The sequence below is a fragment of the Vidua chalybeata genome, chromosome 2 (assembly GCF_026979565.1).
Source record: "Vidua chalybeata isolate OUT-0048 chromosome 2, bVidCha1 merged haplotype, whole genome shotgun sequence".
NCBI lineage: Eukaryota > Metazoa > Chordata > Aves > Passeriformes > Viduidae > Vidua > Vidua chalybeata.
In genome coordinates this window covers 87,751,025-87,769,831 of record NC_071531.1, presented here as the reverse complement: position 1 = coordinate 87,769,831, position 18,807 = coordinate 87,751,025, and the positions used below count along the sequence as shown (strand labels likewise).

The 18,807-nt window shown below is 36.0% G+C and overlaps 1 protein-coding gene across 1 annotated transcript in view; it reads right to left on the bottom strand.

Annotated features, from left to right (window-relative positions):
- Positions 1-18,807, bottom strand: part of ATM (ATM serine/threonine kinase) — a 58,123-nt gene that overhangs the window by 12,738 nt on the left and 26,578 nt on the right. The window contains exons 33-50 of the mRNA XM_053932491.1: positions 18,486-18,581; positions 17,596-17,767; positions 17,072-17,213; positions 16,267-16,443; positions 15,743-15,911; positions 12,794-12,881; positions 12,286-12,441; positions 11,399-11,507; positions 10,533-10,621; positions 10,335-10,437; positions 9,163-9,311; positions 7,987-8,091; positions 7,355-7,474; positions 6,238-6,472; positions 4,764-4,931; positions 3,013-3,132; positions 1,446-1,663; positions 514-721 (exon numbers count right to left, since the gene is read on the bottom strand). Coding sequence (XP_053788466.1) covers positions 514-721; positions 1,446-1,663; positions 3,013-3,132; positions 4,764-4,931; positions 6,238-6,472; positions 7,355-7,474; positions 7,987-8,091; positions 9,163-9,311; positions 10,335-10,437; positions 10,533-10,621; positions 11,399-11,507; positions 12,286-12,441; positions 12,794-12,881; positions 15,743-15,911; positions 16,267-16,443; positions 17,072-17,213; positions 17,596-17,767; positions 18,486-18,581 — 2,624 coding nt within the window. The remainder of the gene's footprint in view (positions 1-513; positions 722-1,445; positions 1,664-3,012; positions 3,133-4,763; positions 4,932-6,237; positions 6,473-7,354; positions 7,475-7,986; positions 8,092-9,162; positions 9,312-10,334; positions 10,438-10,532; positions 10,622-11,398; positions 11,508-12,285; positions 12,442-12,793; positions 12,882-15,742; positions 15,912-16,266; positions 16,444-17,071; positions 17,214-17,595; positions 17,768-18,485; positions 18,582-18,807) is intronic.

Sequence of the window (18,807 nt, the reverse complement as noted above, 5' to 3'; positions counted from 1 at the left end):
ACAAAACTGCAATAATAATAATAATAACAATAATATTTTAAAATTAAGAATTGTCATGGCTGTGTGATCAAGCAGCAATTCAGTGAGTTGAATCTTGGCCCACATCTCCTAAATGTTGCAAATCCTTCATAGGAGTACTATTTTCTATTCTACCTTTCACAGCTTTTTACCTGCAAGTATATTTAATGTAAACAAGAATAATGTACCTAAGGATGTTGAAGATGGGTAGATTCCAAGGTATGTGAAGAACAAGGGGACCACAGTAAACAATCCTGAGATATATTTAATCATACAGACTTGTCAAATTAAAATGCTAATTAAAGTTAAATTAAAATGCATTGAGAACTACAGGTCTCATTGATGAAAAACTAATTGATAAGCAATGACAACTGAAAAAGTAAGTTTTCAAGAAAAGTTAAGGAGCTACATAATTAATCTTCTAGAAATACAGGAGAAGGAGAAGATGGATATTTATTTGCCAAAGCATTAGGAAAAAATGGAGCAAACATATACCTTCATCATTTCATTGACTCTGTCAACTCCAGAATTTTCAAGCCAGAGGGAACAGAGTCGGAATATCCACATATCATGCTCTTCTCCACTTAGTAAACAGTTGATGTAGTTCTCCACTGCTTTACACAAGAAGCGTTTACGATCCTCGGTCAGGGCTTGTATTGCCCCTTCATCCAGCTCAAGTTCTCGCTGAACCTTCACTGTGTATCTACATGAACAGATGTCATGTTTAAACAACAAACTATTTCTTAATGAGCTTACAGCAAGGCATTCCCTACGTCTCTCACTTACTAATTTAACATTTTTTAAGTTGTTCTGTATGTACAAGCACAGTAAAATAAACAACTAAGAAACTGTATTGTGGGAGCTACTCCCTTGCTGCATGTGCACACAGACCCACTGCTGTAAGTAAATTCCTGTCTTCTGTCGTCTTGATTTAATCTCAATATTGGTATAAATGTGAATATCCAGTACAGATCATTTGTGTAACAACTTCAGTTTAAAGCAGCTGAAGTTCATCCTTTTCTGCTCACTTGCAGTTGCTCTTACAAAATCCTTAAGAATTCTGTATAAAATTTAATTCTACTCTCTCACTACATGTGAAATAGAGAAAAATACCAACTCATTTATTTACACTATGCAACATTTTTGTCAAATAAACTGAACATATCCCTGGAATACACATGAATTCCAGGCCATGATCATCCACGCTGTGTCCCTGGGTTAGTTTTGGCCCACACTATCCAGCACACACCTAGACTATGTCCAGGCACAGTTCAGAAACCATTAACAAGCACTGTGGATTGGCCACTGCTTTGTGCAGAAGGGAAAATGCAGCTGTAGAGACGTGACCCACGCTGCACCTGTTGCCCAGAGAGTAGAGCTGGAGCCTGTGACAGCTCCATAGTATCCAGTCTCCATTTAATGCTCACCTGTTGGTCTGAACTCTACGCTCCCTGATCAGACCGACCTCCTCCTTGGCCTTCTTCAGCAATGCCTGTTTATTTTCAAACTCTGAGGATTTCATGTAATTCTCAATTCGCTGGTACTGATTATCAGAGAAACGAGCCAAGGAGAGGAAAGCCTTCATCTTTCCTTTCTTCAGCTCATCACTGCTGTCTCCACTGTGGCTTGCAGCAATTTCCACAGCCTAAAGGAGAAGTTACAATAATGGTAAGATCAATAATCAGATAAACAGTGCTGCATAACACCTGATGAAACTCTATTCTCACAGAAAAACAGAATGGTTGAGGCTGGAAGAGACTTCTGGAGCTCATCTTGTTCAACTCTCTCCCTGCTCAGACAGGGTCATCTGCTTGAATAGATTATTTAATATTGCCTGTGATGGAATAAATATGCATACAACATGAATCTAACAGGCTGAATATTTTTATCCTAAGTGAATTTAATCTTTGAGAAGTGTTTCAGTGTAAACAGTCAAAAAAAGATTATCCTGTATGAAACAGCTTTAATAGCCATACAGGAACTTTCCATGCTTATCTATCTTTTACAGTAATGAGCCATGAAGTTTTAAAATAGTCTTACAGCCTTGTATCACAAGATGGTGAGAAAAAAAAAGAGAAGACAGTCCAAAAAGTGCCAAAAGTAAAGGAAATTATATATGAAAGTCATGGATTCAAATCATCAAGAGTGAGAAAGCATATAGATAGCAACAGAGAAAGGCAACTATGTTGATTTTCACAAATTCGCATGAAATAAAGAAATGCGGAGTGGGCAAATTTCTATTATTGGTTAAAAGTTTAAAATAAAAAAAATTACAGCACTTTGAAACACTAGACCAAGACTTTGCAGCATCTCAGGGTGACCTTATCACTGTCTATAACTGCCTGAAAGGAGGGTGTAGCCAGGTGGGAGATTAGGCTCTTCTCGCAGGTAACAAGCAGTAGGACAAGAGGACATAACCTTAACCTTAAGCTGCACCAGGGGAGGCTCAGGTTGGACATTAGGAATAATTTCTTCCCAGAAAGAGTGATCAGACACTGGAGTGGGCTGCCCAGGGAGGTGTTGGAGTCACCACCCAAGGATGAGTTTAAGGAAAGACTGGATGCGGCACTCAGTGCCATGGTCTGGTTGATGTGGTGGTGTTGGGTCACAGGTTGGACTCCATGATCTCAGAGATGTTTTCCAACCTGATTGATTCTGTGATTCTCTGAAATACAATGGCTGTACTGAAAAGCTGGTGAGTGAATAATCTGTCCTGAGAAGGAAGAGGCAGGGATAGGGAACAGGAAAGGGAAACTAGACTAGTAGTTGTAATCACTGCACTTCTAAGCCAATTAAAGACATTTCACTGTGATTCTGAACATTTAACAAGATTACAGTGTTACACAATACAACGCGAAACCATAATATTTATATAAGAAACCGTATTTTCAATACAGAAAAATTAAGACCGCACTGAAAAATCTACTTGACATTTTAACACTAGATTTTAACACAGCATTCTCACAGATTGTACATTTCAAAGACTGGATGCACCTTTTCTAAGTATTTCTGCATGATGACTGTAGGGTTTTCCAAGCATGTTTCTGCTAACCAGGTTCCGCAGAGCCTCAGGCACTCTGTATACATCAATTTCAGGCGAGGATCATTCTTGACCTTTGAAAAAGCAAGTTTTGGGAAAAAAAATTAAAGAGAAGGAGGCATCAAACAAAAACATCTTTTACATATGAGGTAGGAAATTTCTAAAGCCTTTAAACCCTGAATAGAATTCAATCATTGAGGCCTATTACACATAATGCATCTACAGGGTCATTTTCCATCCACATCTACAGTAGTTAATAACCTTCAATCACATTCACACTCTACATAAGGCAAAAAGGAGAGTGTTCATTTTAAAATACCTGATAGTTTGAACAATCAAGAGCAGAATAAACCAATGAGAAAATGTAATAAAAATTTTAAAAATATTTTATAAATATCCCCATTTAGTCTAAAGTACCATAGACAACTCCATAGGTAACAGTCAGGAACCACAAAAACCATGTGTGATCATCGAAGTCTTCAGACAGACTTCTACATGGAAACTTGATTAAAAGTGTTTTGAGAAGATGATGGAGCACGTTTCCAAAGGACTCTTCTCCAGACTGGATGTTCAGCTTTAGCTGTAGAGTAGGATAAGTTTGCAAAATACTTCTAATATAGGGCATATATTGAAGACCAAGATGGCAACACTGACTGTGAAATACGTATGTGAACATCACAGGCTGTGAAAACACAAATTCTCTTTACATGGACAGGGTAAATGTAAGGAAGGCCAAACTTTTTGGAGGGCCTCATCAACTGATTCATGAAGAGCTTACAAAACTCAAAAAAGCAGCAACTCTTGATTTTGTCCTGGAATGTATAGAGAACTTGGCCCAAAATAATCCAGCATTTCTGAAGTATGATATTCCTTAAGAACATACATGGATTCAAAGCAATTGGTTTATCCTTCAGCAGCTCTCAAAGAATGCCATCACAAGTGAACATAAAGGTGTGGACATAAAGGCTTTTTTACTGCAGTGGTACGCACAATTAAGTTCTAGTCAAGTATTTGTAGACCATATGTTAACAAACATCATCCTGAGGGATCCGTAAAGGCTGGATTGATGGGTCGAGGCCAACTGTATGAAGTTCAACAAGGTAAGTGCCAGGTCACAACAGCCCCAGGCAGTGGCTGGAAAGCTGCCCAGCTGAAGAGGAGCTGGGGGTGCTGATGAACAGCAGCTGAACATGCTCCAGTGTGTGCCCACTTACTGCTCTCTACAGCTGCCTGAAGGGAGGGTGCAGCCAGGTGGCGGCTGATCTGTTCTCTCACATAAAAAGCAGTAGGACAAGAGGAAATGGCCTCGAAATGCACCAGGGGAGGTTTAGATTGGATATTAATCACTAAAAGGATTGTCAAGCATTGAAACAGGCTGCCCAAGGAAGCGGTGGAGTCACCATCCCTGTTTAAAAGGGATTTGAAAGACATGTACATGTGGTGCTTAGGGACATGGTTTAGTGCTGGACTATGAATAATGAATTCTTACATTTGCCAATCTTACAGACTCACTTTGAAAACCCCTACCAAGATTTACTAACACAGGTTTTTTTTTGGTTTCAGACATTTTGAGAGTACAAACCAAATTTAGTATTTAATACTGCAGACAGGCTTTTAATTTTCTTCTATCGGAAAACTTCTGAAAGTGGAATTAGGATCTTAAATAGTTTCATTCCCATAAGTTTATACATTATGTAGCACATACCTGAAACCAATCTGCATCTAATTTTTTTATCATTGTTTTAAGTATATTCAGTGCAAGACTCTCTTCCTTTTTAGCCCAGAAAACCTGAGCTTCTTCAAGTTGCCATTCAGAAACTCCATTTCCATTTGGATTGTGTTGTTTGATTTGAAACATAGCTCTTTCTGGAAGCTGAAATTGAAAAACATAATAATGAACAATTCTTTAAGTAAAATATCTGTATCTCACGGCAAGTTTTGTTTCTAGACTCTCTCTCCATTTTCTCTATTTGTGCAGCATAGTCTGCCCATCCAAATAAAAAATTTATTTGCAGCAAAGATGTGAAATTATTTTTTGGAATCAAACCTCACAAACTAAAATAAAGTACCTATATTTAACATTTTAAATTGGAGTTAGAGAGTTTCTATAATCAGTACCTACTGAAGAATGGATTTATAGTTTAGCAATTATTATTACATGCATTATTACAGATTACAGAAAAATAATTTTAAAAATGGCACCACCATATACTAATTCTTCAGCATGCCTACATCTTCACACATATCACTGGTAAAGTACCATCCTCACTACTTAGTCTGACTCAGTCATCACTCTGACAGAACAAGGAGCAAGCTGTGCTTTTAACAAAATTGAGGCTCTTACAGGACACTCACTGCCACAGTGTTGGTGACTGGGCAGGCATGAGACAAAAACATCTGAAATCATTCTCCCAAACAGCTTCAGAGGCACTGAGTAAAGTGTTTCTGCAAATTCATGAAATCAAAGATAGCACTGTTCTACTGATTTCATCCCTATTCATAAAAAGAGTTAGAACCTTCCTGAATTCAAAGTTTAATTTAGTTTTGCATATGTGAAGTGTTAAACACCTTTCCAGGTTCTGTATTTAGCTGGAACTATTTTGTGTAGAGATCCTTGGAGGATACTGTTGCTCTGTAAATTCTTGTGGAGTAACTCATCCAGATGCATCACCTAGAACAAGCCAAGGCTGACTCTGGACCATAAATGCATCAGCAACTGAAAAAACCACAGATAGTGCAAATCCCAGAAAGTAATTCACAGAAAGAGATTTACGGCAGTGCAACGGTGTTTTGAGAGTATGAAACTTTGAAGACAACACTAAATATAGAGATGCAATGAAGTTATCTTTGCAGTTTTACTCTGGAACACTACAACATATGATGCAAGTGAAAGCTGGATATGTAAAACTGCACCAAAATGAGAAACAGAGCTAGAAGAGCATTTTTCACTAGAAATGTGATTTTTGAATTATCTACCTCATTCAGTGGCTTACACTTATGAACAAAATTCAAAAAACATTCCCATAAATACAATTTATTAATAAATTCTACATCACTTAAGTCTCAGATTGATTGATTTATTGAATAAACATAGAATACAGTTAATCATTAGTACTGTTAAAAAATGAAGTTCTTTTATAAACTAAAAAAAACTAAACATCTTTCCTGAAATTTGTTACCTGAGTATTTTTAGCAGTTCTTGCCAATCTAGAGAGCTCCACTAGATGTTTGGTCAGGAGGTCTTTAATACATTCTCTTTTGGTATTTTCACTCTCCTTTTCAAGCAAGATTTCCAAAATTACAGTGCGCAGAGCCATGACAGGTTCCTGGAACTGGAAGTCGCTATCTTTGAGAAGCTGGGACTGTCTCTGCCATTTCAAATAAACATCATTCAGTTGTTGAGCAGTAACAGATCTGCAATTGTTCCCAAAAGAAAAAATACTTGTTATCAATTCTCACTATCAGTGAAATGCAAGATGAGTAAAAAGTAAACTGCTGAGAAAGTTCAAAATCTACACTTCAAGAAACAGACATAAAACCCTACAATGGTTACCATATGCAGACTAAACTGGAAACCTACCAGTTTTAACAAACATGAAGTACAACCACACTGAGGTGAACTACTCCTCTGTAAATATTCTTGATTAAGCATCAAAAACTTCTGTTAAAGGTCCATCAGCAAAGGGAATCACACTCAAACAAAGGGCTGCTGAAAAGACTGTAGGGTGACTATTAGCTACCAAACTGACATAATTATAGCAGAGAAAATTCACTGTTAATAGCACTACAGACATAAATACCTTCTTGTGATTAAAAAGCAACCTTAAGAATTTAGGAAGAATACTGATGGTAATAGAGGTCCATGAAGAAAATTATTCAAACTGAAACAGCTTTCAGTAAAGCTATGGATGTCACTAGGGAAATGGCAAACAGTTTTAGAAAAGAAACTAGAAGAGGAGGGCTCAGCTACTTGAGTAAACCAGAAGCTAGGAGAGATGAATGCTGCCTTGGAGTATGAGGGGACTCAATATAAAGGAAAGGAAACAATTATTTAAAACACTATATTGGCATGATATCAAATAACTCAAACTAGACTGCAAATTAAGCCAGTCTGGAAATAAAGAGAATCTAAAATTGTCTTCATGTAGTGAAGCTAAAATCCTTGTCATTTTCAATATGAAGTTTGAGATGTTGATGAATAAAATTTGTTGAGGTCATTTCAAGTTTTGTGCTATACTTGATTACTAAAAATCCTGAAAACTGAGGAAGTGATGTGAAACAATCTTAAGAAATCACCTGGAGAACAGCAGACCTGCATTTTCCAACTCTCCAATCAGCTGTAGTCTGCAAAGGGTTGGGTATAATGAATAAACAGACTCAAGACTGCCCTTGCACAGCTCTTCTACTTCATTCACTCTATGGATTTAACAGAAAAATTGTAGATTATTTTTATTTAATATCAGCAAGTAATTCCAAATACTCATAACATAGTTTCCATACAGTGAACAGAATTTAAACAACAAAACTCTTCATTCTAGAGTTACTTTGTACTACCATTCGAATTAAAAAAAATTAAGTTAGCCAATAAATGAAAACACAGTAAGGACACAGAAACTCCAAAATCAATGTGATAGCTCAGCTAAAGAAAGAGCACTCAGCACTGGAATCCACTTAAGAGGTCCACAAAGTAAGGGATGTGCACAGGAAATGTATCTTCAATTAGCACACAAATCACATATGCACAGATGACAAATTGAAGTTAAAAAATGTAGACCTGTGGTCTGGAAGTAGTTTTTATCCTATGCATGAGTCTTTATTTGAACCCATAAAAACCCCTGATAGTCTTTCATACATAACCTGTGACTACAAACAACACATTGTGTACATCTCACTTTGTAACATCACAGTATCTGCATACAATTTGTTACCTGGCATTTTTAAGACTGTCATGGAAAGCAGAGAATTCCTTATCTCGTAAAGACTGAAGAGCATCATACAACAATTCATGGTACCCTGGACTTCCTGCTTCATCTCTAACAAATAAACCGAAAGTTAACATAGAATAAAATAAAAACCATATTTCTCTATAAAGACGTAGATTTTTTTCTTTATGACAAATATTTTTAGTTGTACATTTTCTGCAGTTAGATAGGTTGCTGTTTTGCATGATAAAAACAATCACATGATGCTTTACAGTTAAATTAATTTAGTGTTTTATAAATTCTAGCTGTTCTTAAATCTTGTTATAGCTCACCTATACAAAGTTTGTTCTGATCATGGCATAGCATATGCCCTTCAACAGGCCATTTGTGAAGTTCTCCAGGTGTGTCTAAACAATGACCTTAAGATCATGCAGGAGATGAGAACGAGCACGCAAAGAGTTTGTTCCCCATCCTGCTGTAAGAGTCTTAGGAGAAAAATTCTCCTGACTACTAAAAATGGATGTAGGAGTTACTGAAGATCCCATCATGTGACTTTTTTTTGCTTTTGCCAAAACATAGTGAGTCTATTCTGTATTCCTCCTAAACTTGCAATGATGCAGCTGTACTAAAAAAGGACAGAGTTCACACTAGATCCCGGTCAGTCATAACAAATAACTGCTGTCAGGCATCCATTAGTATCCTCTCTCCAAGACATTATTATTTGCGGGAGAGTAGCCATGAATCAATACTGGTGTTTGCTTACCCAGGACTTACCCAGTGTTTACTGGTGTTTGCTTACCCAGCCACTTACTCGAGGCTTACTGAGTAATATTTTCCCTATTATCTTATAAATTAGATACTAAAAGCTCTCTCTATCCCTCTCTCGTACTTAAGATACAACTACTGTATGAGTCAAAAACGGAAATTTTCAGTTTAGCATTACGAACAATCAAAAAGAAGAATCCCCTGTGTACAGTTTCCCAGGAAGACAAAAAGTGATACGCATTCAAACCAGACAAGTCTAAGTGAAAAACACTGCTTTCAATTCAGTGATTAAGACAAATGGGTGATGAATAGGCGACCTGCTTCACAGAAACTATATTCTAATCTTGTCTTTTCTTGCTTGAATCTGACCCTATTGCCTTTTGCTTAAAGAACTAGCAAAAAGATAAGGTGGTTTACTTGACAGAAGAGATATGGCTCCACTGCATATTCCTCCATGCTGCCTGGTAGCGTATTTCCTGGAGTTCTGCACACCACTCATTGTTTTCATGTTCCAGCCCTTTTAAGTACATGGAAAGAGTGTGGCAAAGCCCAAAATTCTGCAAAGCCTGGAATTAAGAAAATTACTCAAAATTGATTTTCCTCCTTTATTAAACTGAATTGGTATTTTTTAAGGGCTTTGTTTACTACTGGAAGCAAAGAAACCTTTGCAGTAAGGACAGGACCATAACTATTTCTAAATTCTACACGTAAAATGAAAACTTTTTAATAGGACTACCAATCACACTATTAACATCTGCAACTCCAGGAAAATGGTTTTAGCCACTACTGTGGCTGGCATTCTTTGAAATAAATTTTAGCACTGTGCTTCAAATTAACTATCGGCACACATTTCTCCAGGCCATCATTCCTGGGTGGTAAGTAAAAATGAATTTTACTTCTTAATGAACCATTTCTCCTGATGAGGATTTGAAAAGATTTCCTATAATTTCTATCTGTTTGAAGGCCATAATGTCTTTATGATTGTGACAAATTAATCAGGGTACATGTCAAGCCAACATGAATAAAAAACACAATGGAATTTTAACAGTGATACTAAATAATTTGTGGTAAGAAATTAAAAGTACCATAGGAAAATTATATGAGAGGAAACATATACATCAGTGCTATATTATTATAGAACTGGTATTAATATTTTTAGGCTAAAAAAAGCAATGCATTTTAGGGGTTCAAAATAACATCAATTCTTTCTATCTACTGTATCAGAAAAACCACAGCTTCATAATGGAGAGGTTTGAAGAATGATATAACAAAAATAACCAATTGCATTACGTTCTATATCCTGTCATTTTAGGAGCTGGCCAAAATCTGGAATAATATTGAAGATACTTATTTTTAAGTATTTCACAAAATTCATTACCCATGATGGGTATTATGGGTGAGTGACAAGAGGACTAAGAACCTTAATGTTTTCAGAACAAATACTGAGTTGTCTTACATTACACAGTTTGGATGCCTATGAAAATGGGCTAGACTTAATGAACAGAGAGATCACTTTCCTAAAACTATTTTAGACTCACTATGATGAATATCACTTCTTACAGTCATTTCCTCTTACAAAATAATATTACCTCTATTATTCCTGCCTGGCGAGTAGATGGAGAGAGGCTTGTCTCAAGGTCATATGTTACAAGGGCTTTCTCCCATACTGCTTCATGCTCATATGTTCTTATCCTATTGTAAGTGAAAAAGAAGTTTTCAATTTAAGTTCCTTATTAGTAAATGAAAGCAATACCTTTAAAGAACATAAGAACATGAATAAATTATACCGTGCCAATGGCTGCAACATTCTTCCTCCACCACAGCCATAAAGACTGTCAGGTTCTCCAATGCTTCTATAGATGTCCATGAGAAGGTCCTAGAACATGCACCACAAAACAAAGAACTATTTTTCTGGAACCTGCTCAAGTTAGTTTTACATAAATCATATCAGTTTATAAATGTTTCTACAGGTAATGTCATTGCTTAATTTTCCTTTATGTAGTATGTGAGCCTGCTATCATGACAGGGGAAAAAAAATTACGCAGTCTAGCCAAACTCTTCAGGCCTACTTTCAATGCTAATTTATTTTTTAAAGATCTAGAGCTGGGCCTTAGGTGGGCTAGTTGAAAAGCAAAAGGCAATAGTAGTAAATGAGCATCAGATATACCAACTAAGCAATGCATTTTGAAAGTCATACAAGCATAGTTCTGGAATAACAAACTATGGAAAGAAGTAACTTAGAAAAGGCTACTGGATCTGTTTTCATATATCAAATAAACCTGAAGGAGATAATACTACTTTAGTTTTGATAATTACAACTTCTACATCACTTGCTGATTTTTAGTGAATATGTATCTGTGACAAAACAAACTGAAAAATATTTGGCTGGCTACCACCCTGAAGTCAGTTCTTTTGGGAAACAAAGCCTGCTTTGCTGTGATTTCAGACTTGCCAGTTAGTGTTTCAGGTGAACAAATACTCCATTTAATTTGTCTGGAAAGCAACTGAGTTCACTTTGAATTAAAGTATGAGGAGAACTTTAAAACACATTTTTTGAATTCCATTAGATCTACCCTCAGCTAAGATGAAACCTATTGTTAATCGTAGTTATATGAGATGGTTTGCATTCAGATTAGGAAGCACACACAAGTACCTGCAAACTTAGACCAGTTTCTTCTTTACTTTTTTCATTCAAAGTAGTAATAGGCGTTCTTTGACTTTCCTCTTCAAATGTTAAGCTCTTAGCCGCTTTAAAAGAAGATCTAAAAGAAATGTTTCAATATGAAATTTCATATAGAGAACTAAAGAAATTCTGAGACAACACTCAAGAAAAAAGGGGCACAAACAATAAATGCAAGACTGCCATAATCCCAGGTTATTCAGTATGGCTCTCCATCTGAATGAGGAAGTGATCAGTTGAGCTGGGAATATCAACATCAAGGAGTTTAACACTGAGGTGTTTTTTTCGGAGAACCCCCCTACACACACCTTGTAATTTCTAATATTTTATTAAATCAAATTGCTTTTGTGAATGCCTGAAGTGCTCTTTCCTCTGTGAAAGAATAAAAGCAATTAGTTAATATATGTGCATACAACCAAACTTTTGATATATTTTCACTTCCTGACAGTGGTCTGTCACAAAACCTAAACTAGTTCCATATTTTGATCTTGCCAGACCAGAAAACAAAGACAATTGTCTCTTATGGAAGAAACCTCCTATAAGGATCATTTAGCTCTATTCACAGAATTCTGGTCATCATTCTGGAGTTTACTTTCTCCCCTTGATTAACTTCTGGCTGCAATTTAGCCAACACCACTAAGAAAAGTCTCAGATGACAAGTCAAAATGACACTGTTTTGAGGCTTGGATCGCATTCAGGAGTGAAAATATTTTCCATGTCCATATACACAGCTATGGAATATTTTTACAGCTCCCTTGACATTTCATATAACTAAAACCAAAACACTGCTGGGACACCCAAAAAATGATTCATTTTACCAGAAATGTCAAGAAACCTCAAGAAAGGTAGCCTCCTCCTACCTTTCTTGCTGCTTGTCCCTATTTATCTTGTCTGCGTAGATTTCTGCATAGAGCAAGGCTGTGAAGTGAGCAGCACAAGACTGTGCTGCTATAGCAACCTCCAGATAATTCAGATCTAGCCAGAAGCTGTCATCAAAAACTGTACCTGAAACAGATCTGATTAAATAAAGACTTTAATACTGCTGTAACAGACCTTTTCTCTAGCATTAAACAAAATAAATCCAGTATTAACTATAAAGTTTCCAAAGGCTAACTTTATCTTAACCCCTGGAAAACCCATACTACAAGAAGTTAATCAGACAAAAAGGTTTTAGAAAACTCCTTCAGCATAGTTAGAACCCTTTAAGGGTAGCCATATCACTCTGTAACAAATGCAAGATCACTACTATATCTTTTCTTTTAACCAACGTGTTATCTACCATGTTCTTTTTCTTTAATCTAGAGCACCAACAGATCTTTGAACAGTCACAATTAAAATAAGGCAATGTTTTCCAAAGCTTGGATTCACCTCTTTTGTCTTCTCAAGTAATCAACAACAGCAAGCATGGCTCGTCGAGATACTTTATCCAAACTTCTAAAATTATGGGTTTCTTGATCTGGGATGTATATTTCAAAGGAAAGAATAAAATGAACTTTTGTCATATCATATTCATTTACAAAATAAAAAGGTCTATTTTGCAGTCAAGAAAATAACTAAAAACTTCCTTGAATTGCACTTCCAAAATTAAATTAACAGTTTGTCACAAAAAGTATTTCTTCTCCTTACATGATGTTAGTGAGATTATAGTAATTTGTACTACAATTTGATGGAATTATCTTTGTATTATTAGTTTATGGATTCTATTTCTTCTTACAGAATTCAGAGATGAACTAAAATCATTGCAAAAAACTCTGTAACAGACTTCTGCCATTAGGCTTCCACCATATATGTTATTCCAAAGTCACAGAAATAGTTATTAAATTACTCTATTGCAGATATTTGTGTATGGCTACACAAAACCCCCTACTTTCCACATACAGGTACATACTTGCAAAGAATCTATGTTTCCATGTGTTGCTTCTGGATTAAAAAAAAAAATTCAGACAGCTACAGGTTGTGTTCTGGTATTGGGGTTAATATTTTCTTCATTCCTCTGGTCATTTCTGAATTACCAATTGTAAGAAGGAAGAAACAGGGAGCACACAAAAAAAGGTTTGATTACTACTACATTACAGTAAGGTGCAGTAGTAGCAATTTCCTCTAAAGAATGCAAAAGACACATTAAAAAGTATCTTTCTGATACAGAAAGAAAATGAATGTGTTCAGAAGCATTTAATTCTCCCATGTCTAACTGCTTGGTTTTTTCCCATTTGGATCCTGATGGACTGGAATGAAATTTATCATGATTTTCTAAAGGAAGAGTTTTCTCCTTGTTTTCACAGGATAACAGTTTCTCCCTGAAGACGATTAAAATTTTTGCTTTGAATACTGATGTTCTATCACTCCAATTTTGGAATTAACATATCTTTGCTCTGTTGGCTACTGCACCTTCAGTTTATCTGTAAACAATCTGTCATACAATGAGCTGTGTGCTACTTCATGGTTTTGGGTATTTTTTTTTGTTACCAGGACAGTTTTTCATCTGGAGAACTCCATTTAAAGCTTCTGTATGTATTTCCTTTTTTTTTTTCTTTTTTTTCTTTTTTTTTTTTTTTTTTTTTTTTTGTTTTTTTGTTTTTTGTTTTGCATTTATTGCCTCAGTAAGATTCTCTGTGTAGAATTCTTTTTAGAAAGAATTTCTTCACAGAAGGGGTGATTAGACATTGGAATGACTTCCCAGGGGGGTGGTGGAGTCACTGTCCCTGGAGGTGTTTAAGGAAAGACTGGATGGGGCACTCAATGTCATGGTGTAGTTGATGTGGTAGTGTACAGCCACAGGCTGGAACCGAGGATCTCAGAGATCTCTTCCAAACTAAGTGACTGTAGTTCTGTGAATCACAGTGTTTCAAGGGGGCTCCATCATTTGCTCACTGGTATTGTTGAACTAACTGCAAGTTTCTAGAACTTGGAAAAATCTCTTCATATTTTTATTAGAGCATTTTGGGTCATTCTGTATATCTGAGCATAATTTGTGAGTTGTAGAAAGAGCTTGTTATCTACATTCAAGAATGTGAAACAATACTGTTCCAGTATTTCAGTCCAGGCTAGTGAGCATCCAAGAAAGTACTTTAAAAACACACAGCATCATTAGGGTTATTTACACCACTCTTAGAAAAAACTGCAATACTAAGGGTTCCCTTTCCTCTCTAGCAACCTGAAGCTTGCATGATTTGCCTGTAAAGAGACTGCAAGACATTGTGCAGACTCTTTCCTTTGGTGATTTGTCACTGAGGAAATGAGTTAGAAGATATAGCACAGTAGCTATTGCACCAAAAACACTCAAACCAAATCAAACCAAAAAACAAACCTACCCTAACCTGAAGTTACTATATTTATTTCAGCTCCTGAAAAAAGTGCACGTATCATTCCCAGTATCTAACAACAAAGATCTTCCTCTTACACGAATTTCTGGTAACTTCAACCATAATCTAATTGGAAAGGACATGAATAGTTTGTTTAAATGGTGCTTTTCTTTAAAATGAACTTACTGCCTTTCTCATACTCTGGTGCAGTTCTTTTGGTTACAACTTCCTTTTATTTTGCTGGAATGGAACTGGTCTTCTGAATGTAAAGGAAGACCATTATCAGTATTAGGCAGTAATTAAAGCAAGGGTTAGTCTTCTCCAAGGGGAAAATTCAGGTGAAAACTGCTTTTTATTGCTCTTGGTTGAGTAAGAGAGGAATTTAACTGCCAATTAGTCATTTTAAAAGACAGTCCTGTGGATATTCTCAGCTCGGTCAGAGAGAAAGAGAAAGGCTTTCTAACCAGGCAAGAGCCTGGGAAGCAGTTGGGAAAGAATGTAAATAATTCTCTAATCTATCTTGTTGTTCACATTGTTTATAGATATGTTCTGCCACCGTGCATCATTCACTGCACACCAATGGTGTGAGATGTTTTTACTCTAAGACCAATGAAATTAGTCTTCTCAATGTTCTCTATATATAGAGCGGTGCATTTGAAATAAATCGGAGTTCATTCTCTGCCTTCTAACTTGGAGTTCTTTTGTTCCCGTCTTGCTCAGCAGCGACACAGTCCATGACTCAGTCTTGCAGCACTTGACATTGGATAACATCTAAATTCAGCAAGTGCTGAACATTATACAATTATGAATAAGAAAGGAAGTTATACAGAAGATACTTATTGGGTGCTGCCAATGAACAGCTTCAAAATTATCGGTATCGCCATCGAAAAAGATCAGTTGGGCAGAAGCTTCTAAATTCTGCCTACAAGTGCACATCATACATTTGATATCAGAAGATAGCTTTTTCACAACCAGAATTCCTCTTTTAGCTGAAACAAAAATATTATGGCATTACCTGAATCAGAATTTGGAGTACATCTACTGGAAGAGGCAAATTTGCAACAGGCTGTAAAAAACTTCTGGATATGAAGTGACAAAAGATTTCTCCAAGATTCTTCTGAGTCATGAAGAAGAATATCATGAATCAGGTATGGAAGCAAAGTTTGACACAAGTCTGTTTTCACCTAGAAAATAATAATGCACAGCAGCTACTAAGAAAGAAAGGCTTTTTGGTTGTCTTTCTTGGGTTACAACCAAACTCACAAATGCCCAAACAAACATGTAATGCTTGAGAAAGGACATGCAAACCACTCAACAGGGCTATGCTGGCATTCACTTAAAGGAGCCATATGAAGTTCACCTATGTTTGCAATTATCTCTCAAATCCTGTATTTTGAGAATGTATTTTATGAGTACCTGCAATATATGATCACAAAGGTCCTGAATTATTTAATAGCAGAAATTACTACTTGCTATCAAGATGAGTAATCATATTTTTTGTGCACCACAGCACATGTACAAATATATGATTTAGCTCACCTCACACAGTGGCTTCATCAACTGGAGAACTTCATTTTTCACACCTCCACTGTCCAATATTGAACTAGTTAGGTGCTTGATCCAGGTCTCATGAGCTTCTCCCAGAGGAATCCACAGGTTTGTGTCATCCAGTCTTTCTAAAGGAGCCTCTGTATCGTTAGCAGACACTACAAGAAACTACAAGGAAAATTACATACTGCAAATATAAAAAAAATCTATGGCTGTAAAAAAAACATACTGCAATGCACACATTCAAACATATGAACTATTACTGGTCCTTCAGCTGATTAACAATATCCATTTTGTTCATGTAAATGTAAAGTTTTCCAAGGAAATCTGAAAGTATTAAAAATAAAATTTAAAATTTTACTGGTGACATCAACAAGGTCACATTAGGCATTACATTTAATTTACAAATAAAAAGATTGAAAATTAGGAAATGTCTGATTTATGCACTATTAATTATGCACTATTTCTGACTTATTTTCCACCATTTTTTGCATCAAATAACACTAGAATCCTGAGAAAGTATTACATTGTCCATTAGGTAATTAAAAATTGTGTGTCTAAATGAAAGCACAACTTTCTAATGTCAAAATAGTAATTTCCTACGTGAAGGGAAAGCTGCCACTGAAATGAGAAACAGACATAACAAAAGCAATCAGATTTGCAAATATATTGATGCCAAATGTGCCATTTATCAAAGCCTACCTCAAACATCTTTTCAAATTCACCTTTTAAAAAAGACAGATATTTCTTTTTCCTCTACTCCATGTGCCATGTATATAAAGTGTATCAAAAGTACCTTTTTCCTAGATGTTCTGAAAGGCTGTAGATAGATTAACATGGGATCAGCTTTACTTTTATAAACTTCCCAAAATTCATTGCCAGACTTGGTGGCTAATATGTTCTTCAAACAGGAAACAGCAGCAGCTCTAACATCAATACTGAAAAAAGAACATACACAACATTGTTATCATTAATTTAATTCAGGTATTTGATTTTCAAAATCACCTTTTTAAGTACACAAGATAAATAATTCCACAATCTAGGGTGCCATTGCATATTTTCTTACAGAACAAAGCCTGAGTATTTACTCCACAGCACTGGTATCCTCTACAGCACAGAGGAGACTCTCTGGTTTGCATCCTACTACAGCACTTCTAGGAAACATCTAAGATTGACTGGGTAAATAATCTGAGCCTTGGAGAAGCACATGGCTGGTATTAAGAACACTTTGAGAGAGCTACTCTGAGGTGATCTGAACAACATACAACTTAATGGCTCCTATTTTGCTTTTGAGTCAACTAAATAAATAAGTATACTCACCAATTATCTGTTAAAGCAGTGTTTATTTGAATTAACATTATGAAGACACACTGAAGTTTTCTATCTTCAAGTAAATCTGCTGCTCTAGAATCCAGTGCATTTTCAGCACGCTGAAGAGCAGTGGTGGAGAAATCCATGGGACCTATTTCTCCCAAGCAACTTCCAACAGCCTCTGCAAATGCATGTCATTTTATAGTCTTTCTGCAGTCTCATGCATACTAAAACAAGGTCTTACCCTACTTTTAGAACTGAGACGGTTATGGGGTAAAAAGCAGCAAACATTTACAAATAATCACTTAGGAAGCTTTATGATTAAAATTACACATGAACAAATTTTGCAGCTTAAGACTCATAAATATTACAGTTATGCTTTTTAACTCAATTTTCTAGGAGAGCCTATGGCTCTGGATTTTCCAGCTTATATCAGATATGTCTTTTATGTTTGCTTCTGCCGGAAACAGGCAAATGGAAAAGGTCAGAATTACTAATTTTCAATCCCTAAAGGGTATGGTAAATACAAACAGAAGCCTGTGTGAGCCCAAACAGCAGACTGCAAACTCAGTAAGAATTAATCTATATTTTACATAAAAATGTGTATCAATGGTTGCCTCCTCATTTGCTTTCCAGACAAAGTATTTTATCAAAACACACAACTGAAAAAAAACCCAGAAAAACCAAAACCAAAAGTGACCTTGAAAATAATTTTTAACAAGGGATGTTAAATGTTCATTAGAAAAAAATCTAAAATCTATTTCCCTGCTCTTTCCTTCATACTCTGCAGGTGTGTTGAAGTGGAAAGCACAGTGGGAAGTAACACTGAGAACAACCACAGTTTCAGTCTGGTGTTTGCAATAACACCCATAATTTACTTGTGAGTCTAATTAACTCACCCAGCACTGCTTTTTCTCCTCTATGGTTAACTGCCATCTTGGACAGCTGCAGTAAGTTCACCACCAATTTCACTATTACAGAATCTTCTGGCTTTTCTATCATTCAGAAAGAAAAAGAGATACCAAGCATGTCAGTATATTTGTAATGAGAAGTTATTAGAAGAAAACATTGCTTCAGTGTCTTTTACCTACAAATGTCAATATATTATTATTGATGTTGAAGCAAGATGGTATTAAACCATCAACTAAATTACTGATTTTTCTTATTCATCGTGGCTTGGAAAAATATCTGTGCATTTGAATAAGCCAAAGAATCCCCCAA